The sequence below is a fragment of the Trichechus manatus genome, unplaced genomic scaffold, assembly GCF_000243295.1.
Source record: "Trichechus manatus latirostris isolate Lorelei unplaced genomic scaffold, TriManLat1.0 scaffold00047, whole genome shotgun sequence".
NCBI lineage: Eukaryota > Metazoa > Chordata > Mammalia > Sirenia > Trichechidae > Trichechus > Trichechus manatus.
This window is the reverse complement of record NW_004443983.1, coordinates 8,451,047-8,469,923: the sequence shown is the minus strand read 5'-3', so window position 1 is coordinate 8,469,923 and position 18,877 is coordinate 8,451,047. Positions and strand designations below refer to the sequence as shown.

The 18,877-nt window shown below is 35.2% G+C and overlaps 1 protein-coding gene across 8 annotated transcripts in view; it reads left to right on the top strand.

The window, feature by feature from the left end:
* Positions 1-13,153, top strand: part of YTHDC2 (YTH N6-methyladenosine RNA binding protein C2) — an 80,019-nt gene extending 66,866 nt beyond the window's left edge. For 5 of the 8 annotated variants that reach the window (XM_004376985.2, XM_023731958.1, XM_023731963.1 and 2 more), the window contains 4 exons: positions 2,353-2,530; positions 9,431-9,634; positions 10,387-10,569; positions 11,773-13,153. In XM_004376985.2, the coding sequence (XP_004377042.1) occupies positions 2,353-2,530; positions 9,431-9,634; positions 10,387-10,569; positions 11,773-11,853 (646 nt within the window). In that variant the 3' untranslated portion in view covers positions 11,854-13,153. Of the gene's footprint in view, positions 1-2,352; positions 2,531-9,430; positions 9,635-10,386; positions 10,895-11,772 lie in introns of all 8 variants that reach the window. The other 3 variants (XM_023731960.1, XR_002824224.1, XM_023731961.1) reach the window with 3 other exon arrangements.
* The last annotated feature ends 5,724 nt before the right edge of the window (positions 13,154-18,877 follow it).

Sequence of the window (18,877 nt, the reverse complement as noted above, 5' to 3'; positions counted from 1 at the left end):
ACTTGCTTTATTGACCAGCATTTTCTTTTTTATTTCTTGCTTTCTTTATTATTTTGCTTACATATTTCAAAGTAAATCCCAGAAATTGTCATTTTATCCTTCCATATTTAAATTTGCATCTCTTAAAAATAGGGGATTTTTTACTACAAAACCTTAGTCTATTTGTCACTCCCAATAAAATGACTATTTTCCCAGTTGTCTCAAACTGTTAATTTATTTGAAACAGCATCCAGGCCGGGTTTGGCATTGTATTAGGATGTCATGTTTCTTCAGTTTCTTGTGATCTAGACCAGTTCTCCTTTTGACTTTTTTGAAGAAGCTATGTTCCACATTCTGGATTTGTCTCTTTGTTTCCTCCTGGCATCATTTATTCCTATACCCTATATATTTCATGTAAACTGATAGTTAGCTCTCAAAACTTGATTAGGTCTAATGTTTTGGCAAGAATATTTTATAGGTAGTGCTGTGAAATTTATATTGCAACACATCACAAATACTTAATATCTGGTTATCCCAGAAAGACCCATTTTTTTTTTTAAGAAATTATAAAATCCCTGAGTGCCATGTTTGCTGTATTTATTCATAGAATTTATTCATAGAATTGTAGAGGTTGTCTAGTACAGTCTCTTCATTCAATGAATGAGCAAATTAAGCTCAAATAAGTGACTTGCTCTGAATCACATGCCTCATTAGTTATAAATTTAGTATAATACTAGAAATCTACCTCTCCTACCTTTAGTTCCACATTCTTTCCACTTTGTCACACTGTAATTTTTAATATGCTTTTTCTGGCTATTATACTTGACTGTCAGATATTACATGAAAATGGGAGGAAGGTGGAGTGGGTGATATTCAAGTAAGAGCAATTGTTGTTGTTGTTAGGTGCCCTTGAATTGGTTCTGACTCATGGTGACCCTATGTACAATAGAAGGAAACACTGCCCGGTCCTGCGCCATCCTCAGTCATTGCTGTGTTTGAGCCCATTGTTGCAGCCACTGTGTCATTCCATCTGATTGAGGGTCTTCTTCTTTTTTGCTGACCCTCTACTTTACCAAGCACGATGTCCTTCTCCAGAGACTGGTCCCTCCTGATAACACGTCCAAAATATGTGAGACAAAGTCTCACCATCCTTGCTTCTAAGAAGCATTCTGATTGTACTTCTTCTAAGACAGGTTTGTTTGTTCTTCTGGCAATCCATGGTATATTCAATATTCTTTGCCAACACCATAATTCAAAGGCATCAATTCTTCTTCAGTCTTCCTTATTCCTTGTCCAACTTCCACATGCATATGAGACGATTGAAAATACCATGAGTTGGGTCAGGTGCACCTTAGTCCTCAAGGCGACATCTTTGGTTTTTTAACTCTTTAAAGAGGTCTTTTGCGGCACATTTGCCCAATGCGACACATTGTTTGATTTCTTGACTGCTGCTTCCATGGGCATTGATTGTGGGTCCAAGTAAAATGAAATCCTTGATAACTTCAGTATTTTCTCCATTTATTATGATGTTGCTTTTTGGTCCAGTTGTGAGGATTTCTGTTTTCTTTATGTTAAATTATAATCCATACTGAAGGCTGTAGACTTTGATCTTCATCAGTAAGCGCTTCATGTCCGCTTCGCTTTTAGCAAGCAAGGTTGTGTCATTTACATAATACAGGTTGTTAATGAGTCTTCTTCCAGTCCTGATGCTGCATTCTTCATCATATAGTCCAGCTTCTTGCATTATTTGCTCAGCATATAAGAGCCATTAGTATAGATACATTTTAATAAGTTTTATAATGTTGAAAACATTAAGTATCAGTATAAAATTTTATAATTGGTAAAGAACTCTCCTATACCATCATAAAAGAGGTTAGGAATTTTGTAAGGTAAATAAACCGGCTGCCATCGAGTAAATTCCAGCTCACAGTGACCCTATAAGACAGAGTACAACTGCCCCATAGGGTTTCCAAGGCTGTAATCTTTACGGAAGCTGACTGCCATGTCTTTCTCCTGTGGAGTGGCTGGTGGGTTTGGTTAACACCTTTTGGTTAACAGCCAAGTGCCTAACCACGGTGCTACCAGGGCTCCATTGTAAGGTAAATACTTGGATATTTTTAAATATTAACTTAGAGAATTCAATATCTTTTTTTATTTTTGTGGATTTTTAAAACATGTTTACCTATACTGTGAAAGTATACCTTAACTGTCCAACTGTTTTTTAACCTCCAAATATAATAAAAGAATGAAATTCCCTTTTTAAGATACTATTCCGTAAATCATAGTGTCTTTGGGAGTTTGCATTGAAATGACATCTGCTTTGTGTTATAAACTTAAGTGTAATTAATCTTTACTTCTTCCTTATCATTCAAGAGTATTGATGAAATCTCCATCTCCAGCATTACACCCACCTCAGAAGTACAAAGATAGAGGAATTTTACATCCTAAACGAAATACTGATGATCGATCAGATCAGTCATCTGTGAAATCTACAGACAGCAGTAGTTACCCAAGTCCTTGTGCCAGCCCTTCACCACCATCCTCAGGAAAGGTAAAGTGTCTAAAACATAGCAAGGAACAGATTTGTAGCATGTCTAAAGTTATATGCTCAAACAAAATAACAAAAAAAAAATCCTACTTTTGAGTTACCGATTATGGTCCCTGTTCTAGATACAAATTGAAACTGGCAAACTTGAGACACTTTGAGTAAATTTGTAATTTTTTCATGCTTGCCAAATATTTCTAGTTATTAATATCTTAGAGTGTTTTAAAACTTGAACACTGATGACATGAAACTAGGCAGTTTATTATTTCCTTTCTACTTCTTTATAGTCTTTTTTGCTAAAAACAAACAACAAAAGATTGTCTTAAGTTAATTTTTATTTATAATTTCAGAATTAAAAAACATTGGTTTCTTTCATTCTTAATTGATCTCTGCAATTCAATGGTAATATTAAAAACACAAGGTAGGATGAGATTAGGAAGGTGAGAAATGTTGATACGAAATTGAGAACTATGTATCTTTTTTTATAATACGAATGATTTCAAATGTTTAGAATGTGTTTGTTTTTACTTTCCTGTGTTGTAAATACCTGTGTAAGTATTTGATTCATGATTATTTATCTACATACTGTATTTTGGTGAAAATGTCTCTCCTAAACAAGAGAAAAACAACATTTTTGTGGATTTGCTTTCCTAGGTTTTTTGGTTTGTTTATTTTGAACACCTTTATTAAGGTATAATTTACACCTAAAAATTCACCAATTCAAACTGTCCAATTAAAACAATTATGGCAAATGTATACAGTTGTGTAACCACTACCATAATCATGTACAAAACACTTTTCATCACCCCTAGCCCGTGGCAACCACTGATCTGCTTTCTGTCCCTAGAATATTTCTAGAATTACCTGTAAATAGAGTTATAAATATGTAGCTTTTTGTGTCTTTTTTACTGTAATGCTTTTGAAATACATCCATATTGTTTTATTAGTTTATTACTTTTTATTGCTAGGTAGTATTCCATTGTATGGATATACCACAATTTGTTTATCCATTCATCGGTTAATAGAAATTTAGGTTGTTTCCAGTTTTGGGCTGTTATGAATAAAGTTGCTATAAACATTCAAGTATAAGTTTTTGTGTGGAAATATGTTTTTTCTTTGATAAATACCTAGGAGTGATATTGTTGGATTGTATCATAAGTGTGTTTACCTTTACAAGAAACTACCACTGTCTTCCAAAATGACTGTACTATTTTTCATTCTCTCCAACAATCTATGAGAGTTCCAATTGCTTCATGTCATTGATAATACTTGACATGTCTTTTTAATTTTAGTCATTCTGGTGGGTATATAGTGATATCCTATTGTGGTTTTAATTTGCATTTCCCCACTGACTAATGATATCGAACACCTTTTCATGTGCTTATTCGCCATTCATTTTTCTTTGTTGAAGTGTCGATTCAAATTTGTTGTCTTTTTTTTTTTCTTTCTGTTTATCGGTTGTTTGTTTTTATTGAGTTCTAAAAGTTCTTTGTATATTCTTATTTATACATGTTTTGCAAATTTTTTTCTGACAATCTATGGCTTGCCTTTTTATTTTCTTAATAATGTCTTTTTTTCTGTTGTCATCTACACCTGACAATACATACAACAGCTCATCAATTTCTACATGTACACTTCAGTGATATTGATTACATTCTTCAAGTTGTGCACCCATTTTTTACTGTCTTTTTCCAAATTATCCCACCACCATTAGCATACCTACCATTAGCATTTCCCTCTCTCCTATCCTTGGTAACCACTAATTACTTTTGCTTTCTATATACTTATTTATTTTATGTAAGTGATATCATACAGTATTTGTCCGCATGTGTCTGACTTGTTGCGCTCAGCATAATGTCCTCAAGGTTCATCCATGTTGTGGCATGCATAAGTACTTCATACCTCTTAACAACTGAATAATATTCCGTTGTATGTATATACCACATTTTGCTTATCCATTCATCAACTGATGAGCATTTCAGTTGTTTCCACCTTTTGCCTATTGTGAATAGTGCTGCAGTAAACATTGGTATACATATGTCTGTTTGTGTTGCAGCTTTCAGGTCCTTTGAGTGTATACTTTTTGAAGACCAAGTGTTTTTTAATTTTGATGAAGTCTATCCTATCCATTTTTTCTATTATGGTTGATATTTTTTCTGTCATAAGAAATCTTTGCATAATCGAAGGTCAAAAAGATTTTCTCCTAATCTTTTCTTTTAGAAGCTTTGTAATTGGAGCTCTTATAGTTATATGATCTATCTGGAGTTATTTTTTGTTTAAGATATGAGGTGTGGGCCAGGGTACATTATTTGACTTATGACTGTGCAGTTGTTCCAGCATTACTTGTTGAAAAGGTTATTCTTCTCCCATTGAATTTCCTTGGCACCTTTGTCAAAAATCAATTGAATATATATGTGTTGTCTCTTTATTGAACTCTATTCTGTTTCATTGGTCTGTATATGTCTTCTTTTGCCAGTGCCACACTGATTCAATTATAGTAGCTTTATATAGTAAGTTGTGAAATAAGTTCATGTTTGTCCTCTTAGTTCTTTTTTTCAAAATTGTTTTGGCTTTTGTAGGCTATTTGCATTTTTACATACATTTTAGAATCAGCTAGTCAATTTTTACAGATAAGTTTTTTGGTAATTTGAGTGGGACTGTATTGAATTTCTAGATCAATTTGGAGAAAATTGACATATAACAATTTTATTCTTCCAATGCATGAGCATGGTATATCTCTCCATTTATTTAGATATTCTTTAATTTCTCTCAACAATGTTTTGTAGATTTCAGAGTCCGGGTTACACATTTTTTTGTTAAATTTATCCATGAATAGTTCGTATTTTTGATGCTATTGTTTTTTAAAATTTTAATTTCTAATTGTTCACTGCTAGTATGTAGAAATACATTTGATTTTTTTCTATATTAGCCCAGTATCCCATGACCTTACTTTACCTCACTAATTAATTCTAGTAGTTTGTGTGTGTGTGTGTGTAAATTTTTCAGGATTTTCTACATGGATAGTCATATCTTCTATCAGTATAGTTTTACTTTTTTCCTTTTCCAATCTGGATACTGTTTATTTCTTTTACTTGCCTTATTTCACTGGCTAGGGCCTCCGGTAAAATGAGAGTAGACATCTTTGCCTTGGTCTTAGGGGGAAAGCATCAGGTCTTTCACCACTTAATATGATGGCAACTGTAGGTTTGTTGTTGATACCATTAAAAAAAAACGTATTTACTTAAAACTGTTGTTTTATTCATTGTGGCCATCTATTTTATCTCTTATCTCACATTAGCACCAGTATTTTTCACACCCCCCCCCCCCCAAGTAGCAGGAATTTAAGCAGGGACCTGAAGTGGAACTAACTCACTCAGTGGTAAATACAGTGTAGAACAATAATCTTGGCTTGGGCTGTCTGGTTCAGTGGTCTGGCAGAATGTCACACACAAGCTTAGTCACAGCGAATGATTGTTTTCTGGCTGTGCCCATTGACTGCCACTTCTAGTGTAGTAGACCGTGCTGTTGTTGGGTGATTTTGAGTTGATTCCTACTTATAGTGACCCATGTGACAGAATAGAATTGCCTCATAGGGTTTTCTAAGCTGTAATCTGTATGGAAGTAGATCACCAGATCTTTCTCCTGTGGAGCTGCTGGCTGGGTTCAAACTGCCAACCTTTTGGTTAGCAGCTGGGCTCCTTGTAGAATGCTGTTTTTCAGGTTGAGGAAATTTCCTTTTGGATCCAGGTTGCTGAGAGTTTTTATTATGAAAGGTGTTGAATTATGTTCAGTCTCCTCCCCCTCCCCCGGCAAAAAAAAAACACCACAGCTCTTCTTTTTTGACCTATTAATATGATGGATTTCATTCATTTTCTAATATTTATATCTCACTTGGTCATGATGAATTATCCTTTTTACATATTGCTGGATTTGATTCCCTGGAATTGTATTAAATTGAGATCTTTGTTTATGAGGGATATTATTCTATAGTTTTCTTGTGTTGTTATGTGGGTTTGGCATAATGCTAATACTGGCTTCATAAGATTGGTTGGGAAGTGTTCCATTCCAATTTTTTGAAAGAGATGTGTAGAATTTGTATTATTTGTACTTTAAGGGTTTGATAGAATTCGCCAGTGAAGCTATTTTTAACTTACCCTAGTGTACCTTGAATCAATATTATACCACTTCAGGTATAGTTTAAGAACTTTGCAACAGCGTATTTTTATTTTACCCTTCAGTCCTTTGTGTTATTGTTTTCATACATTTATTTCATATGTTAAAATGCTACAATGTATTATTTTTGCTTTAAATAGTCATTTATGTTTTACCAAGATTTTAAAGCCAGAAAAATCTTTTTATATTTACTCACATATTTATTATTTCTGGTGGTCTTCATTCTTTTGTTTAGATGCAGATTTTTGTCTTGTATTTCTGTCGTCTGCTTGAGACCTTTTAACAGTTCTTCTAGTGCATATCTGCTGAAAATGATTCTTTAATGTTTTGTCTGAAAAATCTTTATCATTTTTATTTCTGAAATGTATTTTTACTGTGTATAGAATTCTGGGTTTACAGTGGTTTTCTTTCATTTCTGTAAAGATGTCTCTCCGTTGTCTTCTGGCTTACGTAGTTTCTGATAGGAAGTTTTTTTTTAATCTTTGTTTCTCTATATAATGTGTCTCTTTTCTCTGGTTGCTTTTCAGGTTTTCTTTTTATAACTGATTTTCAGCAATTTTATTAGGATATGTCTTGGTCTAGTTCTCTTTATGTTTCTTCTTTGAACTGTGTATTTATAGTTTCCATCAATTTTGGAAAATTTAAGGCCATTATTTCTTTCTTTTTTTCAGCTATCTAAAATGAAGCAAGAAGTCCTGCTCTTTTTGCTTCATTTTGCCTAGTTTTTATTGCCATGTCTTCAAGTTTACTGATATTTTCATTGTAGTGTCTATTCTGCTGTTTATTCCTTGTCTTAGTTAGGGTTCTCTAGAGAAACAGAACCAGTAAGATATAGGTATATAGGTGTATAAGTATATATAAATATGTGTGTGTGTATATATATAGAAAGAGAGAAACAGAGAGAGAGATTGATTTTTAGGAATTGGCTCATGTGATTGTGGGGGCTAGGAAGTCCAAAATTTGTAGGCCAGGCGACAGGTTGGAAATTTCAGCAGTCTTCTGTCCAAATTGGTAGCTCAGGCCTCAGTGGAGAGGGAAGATTTTTGGTAGAATGTCATATATAGTCTGGAGGCAGAATTCTCCCTTGGGAAAGCCTCTGATTTTGCTGTGTGGCCTTCAAGTGATTAGATGAGGTCCTCCCACTCGTTAAAGGGTAATCTGTTTTAATTAAGGGCAGCTGATTTAAATGCTAATCAAATATAAATACTCTGTAGCAACATTTAGACTAGTGTTTGACCAAACAACATAGCATGCAGAGACATCTCTTTAAACCATACTTAATCTCCAAATAAAGACAGTAACAAAAGCATACTTCCATGTAACATGATACCGCTATCCTGCGTACAACCAAAAACGCACTCAGTCCTTCCCTAGAGTGAATGGAAAGTCCTTGGGTGATGTTCATTCTTCTCCTTGATATCCTGTAACTTTAATGTGTTGTTAGCTGCCCTCTAATCGGCTGCTGACTCATGATGACCCCATACACGATGGAATAAAATGCTGCCCGGTCTTGTGACATCCTTGTCATGGTTTGCATATTGGATCATTGTAATCCATAGGGTTTTCAGTGGCAGATTTTGGGAAGTAGTTTGCCAGGCCTCTCTTCCTAATCTGTCTTGTCTGGAAGCTCTGCTGACACCTTTTCAGCATCTTAACAACACACAAGCCTCCATTAACAGATGGGTGGCTGCGTATGAGGTACATTGGCTGGAAATTGAACCTCGGTCTCTTGCGTGGAAGGCGAGAATTCTACCACTGAACCACCAATGGCTTTAGAGAGAGAAGAGAACAAAGATATTTACACACACACACACACACACACACACACACCAAAATAGGAAGAAACACATAATAATTACAGTCTCTGCAGCTGGTCACATGGTCCTAGCTGATGTTTAGAGCTACCTTCTTCCACTACTCATCCCATATTTTCTTGGCCTTCATCAAATACCTCATTTGGTTCTTTGCCTGGTGGGGTGCCCAGACCTTCATTTCTGAGGATCTGGCCCATTAATAGTCCTGCCTTATTTGGGTTGTTATAGTTTTCCATTGACTTTAATCACAAGGCATGATAGTATTAAGAGACGACCTAATGGTTCTCCTATATTCCAAATTTACTCTTTCTTACCTTCGTTCTGTAATAACAGTCCAATTTCCCCTTGGTAATCAGAATCAGTGAAACCAGCCATTATAGTAACTCCCTTCTTTGCCTGTTTAGTCAAAGGCACAAGGAGCCCAAAGTGTCCAGGTAGCAGTCTTAACTTCCAGTTCAATGGAATTATTGTTGTGTCTCCTGGTGGAAGCATCTCTCCCTTTGGAACTAAGACCGCTAGACTAGCAAAGTATAGGGTCACAGAGAGAGTAAGCAAAAATTTTGCTAATGGATCATTAGGGGTTATAGTGAGTGGTGCCATACCTATTTATGTTTTTAGATTTTGGAAGTTTATTAAAATATTTTCTGTAAGTACCTTTGAAGTATAAATCAAAGTTGGTAATCCAGGATCCTTTCTTGATAAAGATTTTTGAAGACTCTGAAAAGAATACTTGGTTTTGGCTGTTTAACCTAATTTTGATTGAGCGTGCATAGGTTATCAGGCATGATGTAGCTATTTGCCTTTGTTGGATATTTGGTAAAATATTTTGGTTTACATGTTTACGAAGATGTTATTTAATAGAGCCTATTGATTTTGAAAGGTCAAATTGCCTTTCAAGAACTTATGCATTCTTTTGTAGGGCTCAAAATCTCCTTCACCAAGACCAAACATGCCTATTCGATACTTCATAATGAAGAGTAGCAATTTGAGAAACCTTGAGATTTCTCAACAGAAAGGTATCTGGTCTACAACCCCTAGTAATGAGCGGAAGCTAAATCGAGCCTTTTGGGAAAGCAGCATGGTTTACTTGGTATTTTCTGTTCAAGGATCTGGACATTTCCAGGTGAGCCATCCTGAAACAGTAAAATGGGGTTGTTCTGGCTGCAGTTTAGACTACAGAGGTCAAAAAACCTGGCTTTTTATTTAATCAGAACACAGGAATACATTTTACTTGAATGAGAATGAGAAATATATTGCTCCTCTTCAAGAGAATGATAGAACTGTGATCGCTTTGTTTTTGCCTTGTCTTACTAGAGCCTCTCCAGATGAACAATTTCTTCTGAAGACAATTTTAGATTTACTAATTCCCAGGTGGATTACAAGTAGTGAGAAACTTGACCTTCTGGTAAAATGTTTATTTAAATAGACCAAGAAAGTTAGTGTTGACAGTCAAGACCCTTAGTATGGTTTCTTAACTCAGCTTGACTTAATATATATCAGAATTTATAAAATAATGAATTTATTATATGATATTAATTACTAAAATTTTCAGAAATAAGAGTTTGGAGGTTATTTTATATCTATTTATCATGGAATAAATGTGGACTTAGAGTTGTTGCTGTTTTATTTAGAAAATATCTATTAATATATGCAATTGTTAGAAGGCTGGGATTGGTCTTTCCTATAAAGTTTGCTAATATTATTAACTAAATCTTTTTATAAAAATACATTTAATAAGCAGCTAATTTTTTGTTTTTGTTATATATCTTATTTTTATATACATTTTTACCTTAAAAACTTAGAGCATTATCAGGTAAATTGAATTTAGTTTAATACTTTGTTCACCTCCGCCCCTTCCCCCCACTTAACCTGCAGGGATTTTCTAGGATGTCTTCTGAGATAGGACGGGAGAAGAGTCAGGATTGGGGCTCAGCTGGACTAGGAGGAGTATTTAAGGTGGAATGGATACGAAAAGAAAGTCTCCCCTTTCAGTTTGCACACCATTTGCTCAATCCTTGGAATGACAATAAGAAAGTCCAGATAAGTAGAGATGGGCAGGTATACAATGGCATTTACAATGTTTTCTTTCACTTACTTTTGTTTTTGTTTTGCTTAGCTGTTATTCAGTGATATGTTTGAGTAGCAAATTATATATTATGCACTTGGGAAACAGTGATTCAGATTTGTTAAGGAGCTAGTAAAAACCTTGTAAATGTGTCTGATAGAGCTCATTGCTTTTTTAACTGTTTTTAAGTTTAGCTTCTCTCTGTTATTGCATATGTAAAATCGTTCATAGGCCACTTCATGGAGGCGCTTGTTGTCTTACTAAAGATCTAACCAAAACGAAATGAATTAATTTGACTAACGTCTTAAGAAGAAAACAGTAATTAACTTCTTTATAGCTTCAACTATTTATATGAAGTAAATAACAAACTTTAATATTCTAGTTGTTTATTTCTATTATGCTTTGCTTTGCCTTCATGTTGCTGCTGACAGAGATTTTAAACGAGTTAAGGTGATGGGAATTAACATATGTTGATAAAATACTGTGCTAACTGCTTCATATGATCTAATTTAATCCTTATGTATAAAATGAGTTATTGGCCCAATTTTATGTAGGAGAAAATAGACTCAGAAGGATTAATTTTACCTAAGGTCACCTAACTAATAATTGATTTGAACCAGTGTGACTCACTTCAAATCATTATGTGAAAAGTGTTTGGATTCTTTTTAAGTGCCTGTCAGAGGTATCATGCCACAAGGGGATAATAAAGTGACATTTCCCCCCTAATTGTATAAAAACATTTTAGTTTTTATCCTGTAATGATGATTTTCTAATAAATCTAAGCAATTCTTAAGAATGCATAGTCACCTAAGATAGTTTCTTGGAAAACAAGACAAAACACATAATAGGATTTATAGTAAATCTTTGACAGTCCAAGGTGAGTGCTTTTGCTAAATCTCTATTAAAAGCAAAATCCATTGTTTCCAGATAGAAAAGTCTCCAGAAGTGTTCTATGGAAATCTCTCACCATTTTGTCACAAATAGTTGAGATATCTGCAAGTTGGCACTACAAACGTTAGAAATCAACTCAATAAACCTGAAAGCATAGAATTAGAGCAATGCATATCATATGATTTTAGCATGTTCTAGTAGAAAAATGAAATTTAAAGTGATTTTTAAAATATTTATCAGTATAGGTTTTGATGATAAAAAAACACATTTCAATCTAATTTTTGTTTACTTTGATTTTTATTTAGGAACTAGAACCTCAAGTTGGTGAACAGTTGTTGCAGTTATGGGAGCGCCTTCCATTGGGAGAAAAAACCACAACTGATTGACGCTCAGGTTATAGCGTACTTGACTTTGAGCGCTGGTTGTGTTTGTGATCACTAAGGTCTTTCAGATTATTTATATTTTCTTTTTTTTTTTTTTACCTTTCCAGAACTTTTAGATGCTGAAGAACATCATGCCTATTTATAACCACTGAATGCACTGATTTCTGAAAACTGAGATGAGGTTGTGTGTTATAAATGGACTTCTTTAGTTTAGAATGCTTCAGAACTACTCATCTTAATATAAAAAAGGATCACCTTAATTTTTATAATGATCGTAGGGAATTATCACTTAGTGTTTGTAATTGTAGGTCTGTCATTGAATAAAGTAGTAGTAGTTTCATTATTTAACACAGAACTGCATTATTTTAAGCATATTTAATTTATAAAGTTAAACATTTCATTTGTTTAAAACACTGACTTCCAACTCTTATTAATGATCTTTTAATGCAAAATAAATTGTTTTCTTTTAATAAAGGTCTGACCCATATCATTTAAACACTGTTTTCTAACAGTCAACCCTTAAGATGTATCATTAAAAACAAACAAGCAAAAACAACTAAATTCTTAAAATGTTACTTTTAAAGGTAGTACATGCTGGTAAAGGCTATTTATTCTGCCATTTTTAACTTGAGATACATTAAGGAATAAAGGAGAGATGTTCTTTTTCAGCAATTATGAAATGTAGTAAAATCTGAAACAAGGTAGAGAGTTCCTCCCTGCTTTTGATCAGATCAAAGTAAAGTAAGTGCTCAGTTTAATTCCTGGTCCTACTTCATTTAACCTGTTGTGAACCGTGCCCATTTGGCTAGGGAAATTTGATTTAGACTATTTAAAAATTTTAAACAAGTTTGGACAAGTTTAAAAAATTGCTCAACAGTTAGCAGAGGTAGCTTGGTTGGTGTATGTCTTCCAAACTGAAGCCTGTGAGCAACACACTTCTAAATGCATTCTTCCATTTTTCTTTTCAGTATTTTTTCTCTTATTTATGCTTTTGAGATGATTTTTCTTTGTTGCATTTATGGCTTGATAAATGGGGGATAATTTTTTGTAAATCTGTTGTAGTGCCAACTCACATATATTTGCCATCTCAGAATTACTTGATTTTACCCCTTTACTACCACTGTCTATAAAGTTTCCTTAGAGAGTTTTTGAAGGGCAAAATAGAAATACAGGGAAAAATGAAAGAAATGTCTTGATTATAAGCTCAGCTCTAAATACAACAGGTTTGATAGTACTTCTCATGCTGTATTTGGGTCATTGTTTAAAAAAAAAAAAAAAAGTGACCTTTCTTTAAAGACAAAAAGAAACTTCTAAGTCCTCTGATTCTGTATTTGAGGACAAAGAAGTGAAAAAATCACGGGTCAGCATAAAATCTTGAGAGCCTGTTCCGCTTTGTCAGAGAAGCTTTATATGTTGCTGCATTAGTTTACAATGCCAGTTGTGTTTTTTCCCTGTATTTGTAGTGATTAGGTTTTTTGTTTTATACTTTGAGACATACCTGTAAATTTAGCCTATGTGAATTATGTTGCACTGTATGATGTGTATTACAGTTCTTTTCCTGTTAGAGCAACTTTTGTCTTCCTGATAATGCATACATTTTGTTTAGATACATATATATTTATCAGTTCTCAGTGTTACAAATTTGGAAGTAAGGATTTTAAAAAAATAAAACTTTAATTTCCATCTGTTTTTCTAATAACTAGCCCTGTATGTAATGATAGGTTTGTTGGTATTTAAAATGAATACAGTTTGACTGTAATAAAAATGCTGTTTTTGAAAGAGATGAAGTTTAAATATAATTATTAAATAAAATTTTATTAAATCATTCAGATCTTGTTATTTCTGATACTATAAAAGGACTCTTAAGACAACAATGATCTGGGCCCCTTAGATAATACTGAATTTCAAACACCCTGAAGAATAGTAAATTAATATAGTAGGTAATGCTTTGATTTTAACCCTTCTCCTTGAAAAAATTTGCCTTATTGAAAAGGAATGGTAAAAATCTCAAAGCATGTTTAATATAAAGTCTTTTAAATATTAATAAAATGTTCACAAGTAGGAAATCTAGGCTGTTATGTTGAAACATTTCTATGTATTATAAAGAGTACCTTGTGGCTTAGTAAATGTTAGCAGTTTTCCAAGTATCTATATCAAGTTTTTGTCTAAACACCCAGGGGAAAATCATTGTACATTATCTCGGTAGCTAACCCTGTTTTTAGCCAAAGAATTCAGTTCTATTCTGTCAGCCAGTTCATTTTTTGTTTCTGTCAGCTATCTAGTCATTCATTTAGAAAACACAGAGCATCTACTATTTGCCAAGTGTCTTCATTGTCTAGTACTACTGTAACAGAAATACCACAAGTGGATGGCTTTAACAGACAGAAATTTATTCTCTCACAGTCTAGGAGGCTAGAAGTCGGAATTCAGGGCGCTAGCTGCTGGAGAATGCTTTCTCTCTCTTTCAGTTCTGGAGGAAGGTCCCTGTCATCAATCTTCCCGTGGTCTAGGAGCTTCTCAGTGCAGGGATCCGATGTCCAAAGGATGTGCTCCACTCCCAGCTCTGCTTTCTTGGTGACATGAGGTCCCTCTCCTCTCTGCTCTATTCTCTTTTTTATGTCTCAAAAGAGGTTGATTCAAGATACAACCTAATTCTGTAGATTAGTCCTGCCCTCATTAACATAACTGCCTCTAATCCTGCTTCATTAACATCATAGAGATTAGGATTTACAACACATAGGATAATCACATCAGATCACAAAATGAAGGACAACCCCACAAAACTGGGAATCATGGCCTAGCAAAGTTAACACACATTTTGGGGGGACACAATTCAATCCATAACACCAAGTAACGTCCAAGTGTTTCTATGTAGAAAGTTACAGTACGTTAGATACCTGGTCTCCATCAACTTTTCATCTCCCAGAGAAGTTTTAGTATTTGTTTCCACTAAGTCGCTGGGAGCACTTCATTGTCCTTTATAGTAAATTTGTTTGAGTATCATTTACAGTGGCATACTAAGAGCTATCAAGTACATGCTTGCTGTCCAGGAGGAGCTTAGAGTCTTTGGGTAACAGTTTTATTTGGTCTCGTATACCAGTTACCAGTTGCTATGGAGTCTTCTCCAACTCCTGACAGCTCCATGTAAGAGTAGAACTGTGCTTCATAGATTTTGCAAAGGCTGATTTTTCAGAAGTAGATTGTCAGGCCTTTCCTCTGAGGTGCTTCTGGGTGGACTCGAATTTCCAACCTTTTTATTAGCCACCAAGTGCATTAACCGTTTGCACCACCCAGGGACTCCTTGGTCTAGTAATAAAACCAAAAACCAAATCTATTGTCACAGAGTCAATTCCAACTTCTAGGGACCCCATAGGACAGAATACAACTGACCCATAGGGTTTCCAAGGCTCTAATCTTTATAGACACATGCTGCCACATCTTTCTCCTGTGGTGCGGCTGGTAGGTTTGAACCACTGGCCTTTTTAGTTAGCAGCCAAGCACTTAACCACTGTACCACCAGGGCTCCTACTGGTCTCCGTAAATACCATAAAATTGATATAGACCAGGCATTTAAGAGGCGGACAACTATTGAAGACTTCATGGTGGAGTTGCATTTGAGGATGCCTTTAAGGATAGATGCTGTTACTGTTAGCTACCATGGAGTCGGCCTCTGGCTCATGGTGACCCCATGCACAGTGGAACGAAATGCTGCCTGGTCCTGCACCGTCCTCATGATGGGTTGTGAATTGGACCATTATGATCATAGTTTTCATTGGCTGATTTTCAGAAGTAGGTTGACAGGCCTTTCTCCCTGGTTCATCTAAGTCCGAAAGCTCCACTGAAACCTGTTAAGGATCATAGCAACACATAAACCACCGCTGACAGAAGGGTGGTGGCTGTACATAAGGTGAATTGGCTGAGAATCGAACCTGAGTCTCTTGCATGGAAGGCGAGAATTCTACCACTGGACCACCACTGCCCCCATTTTAAGAATGGATAGAATTTATTAAAGGATTGGGCAGAAAACTAAATAGTGAAAAGCTGGGAAAAGTTAAGGTATATTTGGGAAATAGTCCCCAGTAGCTACTTGGCAAGCTTTCACATAAGTTTTGCAATGTGAAATACAGTGTTCATAAGAAAAGCTAAGGAATGAGAATTGAACTGAGTGGATCCTTAATGTGCAGCTGAGATGCCTATTAAAAATATTTCAGTACTGGGTCTGATCAATACATCTATAATAGGGCTTAAGAATTTGCGTTTTTGGCAAACATCAGAGACTGTTGATTCAAATTGACCATGTATCACATTGAAACAGAATGATAAAATCCTTTTTTTGGATATTAGTTTTAAAGTTCACCAGGCATCAACATGAAATATTCACATTATGCCTAGCCATCTTAGTGCAATAAAATGATGGAGGTGATTGGAATGCTAAAAGTAGAGATAGTTTAGTGAAGCATTGTATTGACCTTATTGTGTTATAAATCAAGAAGGAGTTCTGGACTTAGAGTTACAATATCTGCATTTGGGGCCTGGCTCCAGCACTAGATGTGAAAACAAATTGCTTAATCTTTCTGGATTCCTAGTTTTCATATCTGAGAAGTAGAAATAGTATCTTCCCCACCTATATCACAGGGTTGTTGGGAGGATCAGATGAGACAGCATTTGGAAAACTATAAACACTACACAAATGTAAGTACTTTGTGGGGAAGCCAGCACAGCTTGTACAAGGAAAGGTCATGGAAGCTCCATAGATATATCCAAACTCCCTGAGGGACCAAATTGCTGGGTGGAGGGCTGTGGGGACCATGGTCTCAGGGAACGTCTAGCTCAATTGGCACAATGTAGTTTATAAAGAAAATGTTCTACATTCTACCTTGGTGAGTAGCATCTGTGGTCTTAAAAGCCTGTGAGCAGCCATCTAAGATACTCCACTGGTCTCACCCCTTTGGGAGCAAGGGAGAATGAAGAAAACAAGATACAAGGGAAAGATTAGTCCAAAGGACTAAGGGACCACAACTGCCATGGCCTCCACCAGACTGAGTCCAGTATAACTAGATGGTGCCTGGCTACCATCACTGACTGCTCTGACAGGGATCACAACAGAGGGTCACAGACAGAGCTGAAGAAAAATGTAGAACAAAATTCTAACAAAAAAAGACCAGACTTACTGGCCTGACAGACTGGAGAAACCCTGAGAGTATGGCCCCCAGATACCCTTTTAGCTCAGTAATAATGTCACTCCCGAGGTTCACCCTTTAGCCAAAGATTAGACAGCCCCATAAAACAAAATGAGAGTAATGGGACACAACAGCCCAGGGACAAGGACAAGGAGGGGATAAGAAAGCTGGTAATATGGAACCCAAGGTTGAGAAGGGAGAGTGTTGATATGTTGTGGGGTTGTTAACCAATGTCATAAAAACAATATATGTACTAATTGTTTAATGAGAAACTGTTCTATAAACCTTCATCTAAAGTACAATAAAAAAAGAAAAAAAAAAGAAATATAAGTACTTTGTATTACTTGCCTAACAGTGCCCAACACACAGTGGGCGTTCACATATTGTAGATCCCTAACATATATTTATTCAGTAAATAGGTTTCAGTGCCTATTATAGATAGGCACTGGAGTACAGCAGTGAACAAATCCCTGCCCTCATGGAGTTTATATTGTAGTGGAATATGTCCTGAGACTATCTTGAATCCCCTCATAATATGCAGGAAAATATGCTATGTATACAATGATGAGAGGACTGCAAGCCCCATTGGATTAAGGATGTGAAGTTGAAGAGGCATAAGTTTGTAAATTTGGTAGTCATCAACATACAGATGATTTTTAAGGATATAAGTTTGGAGGTTTAAGGGCAATATTCATACCTTTTTTTCTTGACCAAGTTCAAAGCCAGTTAAAGTAGAAAGAGATCAAAATATTAGCTTAATTGCTATTAAGTTGAAATGGATATCATGGTTCACATTCATGGCCATACAATACAAACTATCCCTCCTCCACTGAACTTAATCCTGTGGTCATAGACCTCATTTACATTGGACAAATCTGTTGAAAAAGACCTCTTTAAAGTGTTAAAGAGCAAAGATGTCTTCTTGAAGACTAAGGTGCGCCTGACCCAAGCCATGGTGTTTTCAATCTCCTCATATGCATGTGAAAACTGGACAATGAATAAGGAAGACCAAAGAAGAACTGATGCCTTTGAATTATGGTGTTGGCGAAGAATATTGAATATACCATGGACTGCCAGAAGAATGAACAAATCTATTTTGGAAGAAGTACAGACAGAATGCTCCTTAGAAGCAAGGATGGCGAGACTTTGTCTCACATACTTTGGATATGTTATCAGGAGGGATCAGTCCCTGGAGAAGACATCATGGTAAGTAAAGTAGAGGGTCAGGAAAAAAGAGGAAGACCCTCAAAGAAATGAATTGACACAGTGACTGTAACAATGGGATCAAGCATAAGAATGATTGTGAGGATAGTGCAGGACCTGGCAGTGTTTTATTCTGTCGTACATAGGGTTGCTATGAGTCAGAATCAACTCGGCGGTACCCAACAACAACAACAATGGTCAGTCATATTAGAAATAGGTTTCTAACTGTGTATATTGTAAAAGTTTTCCTAAGTTACCTGTGCAGAATCTTAGTATATGAAACAGATCCTTTATGTTTTAATTAGACACAAGAATCCACTATTGTAAGAAAATACAGATATTTCAGAAATTAAAATGTCTTAGATATTTTGTCAGTGAATAGATGAATAGAGAGAACATTTTCTTTATTTGATCAACAGAATGTTATTGGGAGGTGAACAATTTAAAACTAGCTAGGCCTGTTTTGACTGGGCAGTTTAATATTTGACTAATGGTTAGCAGAATGAAAATCATAAAATGATGCACAAATTGCTTGTTCTCGGCAATTTCTCAAGACAATATTTCTTGCGATTATTCTGAAAGAATATTTACAGGCAAAACAATTACTATATGATTACATAATGAGATCGCAGAGGCTTGACAAT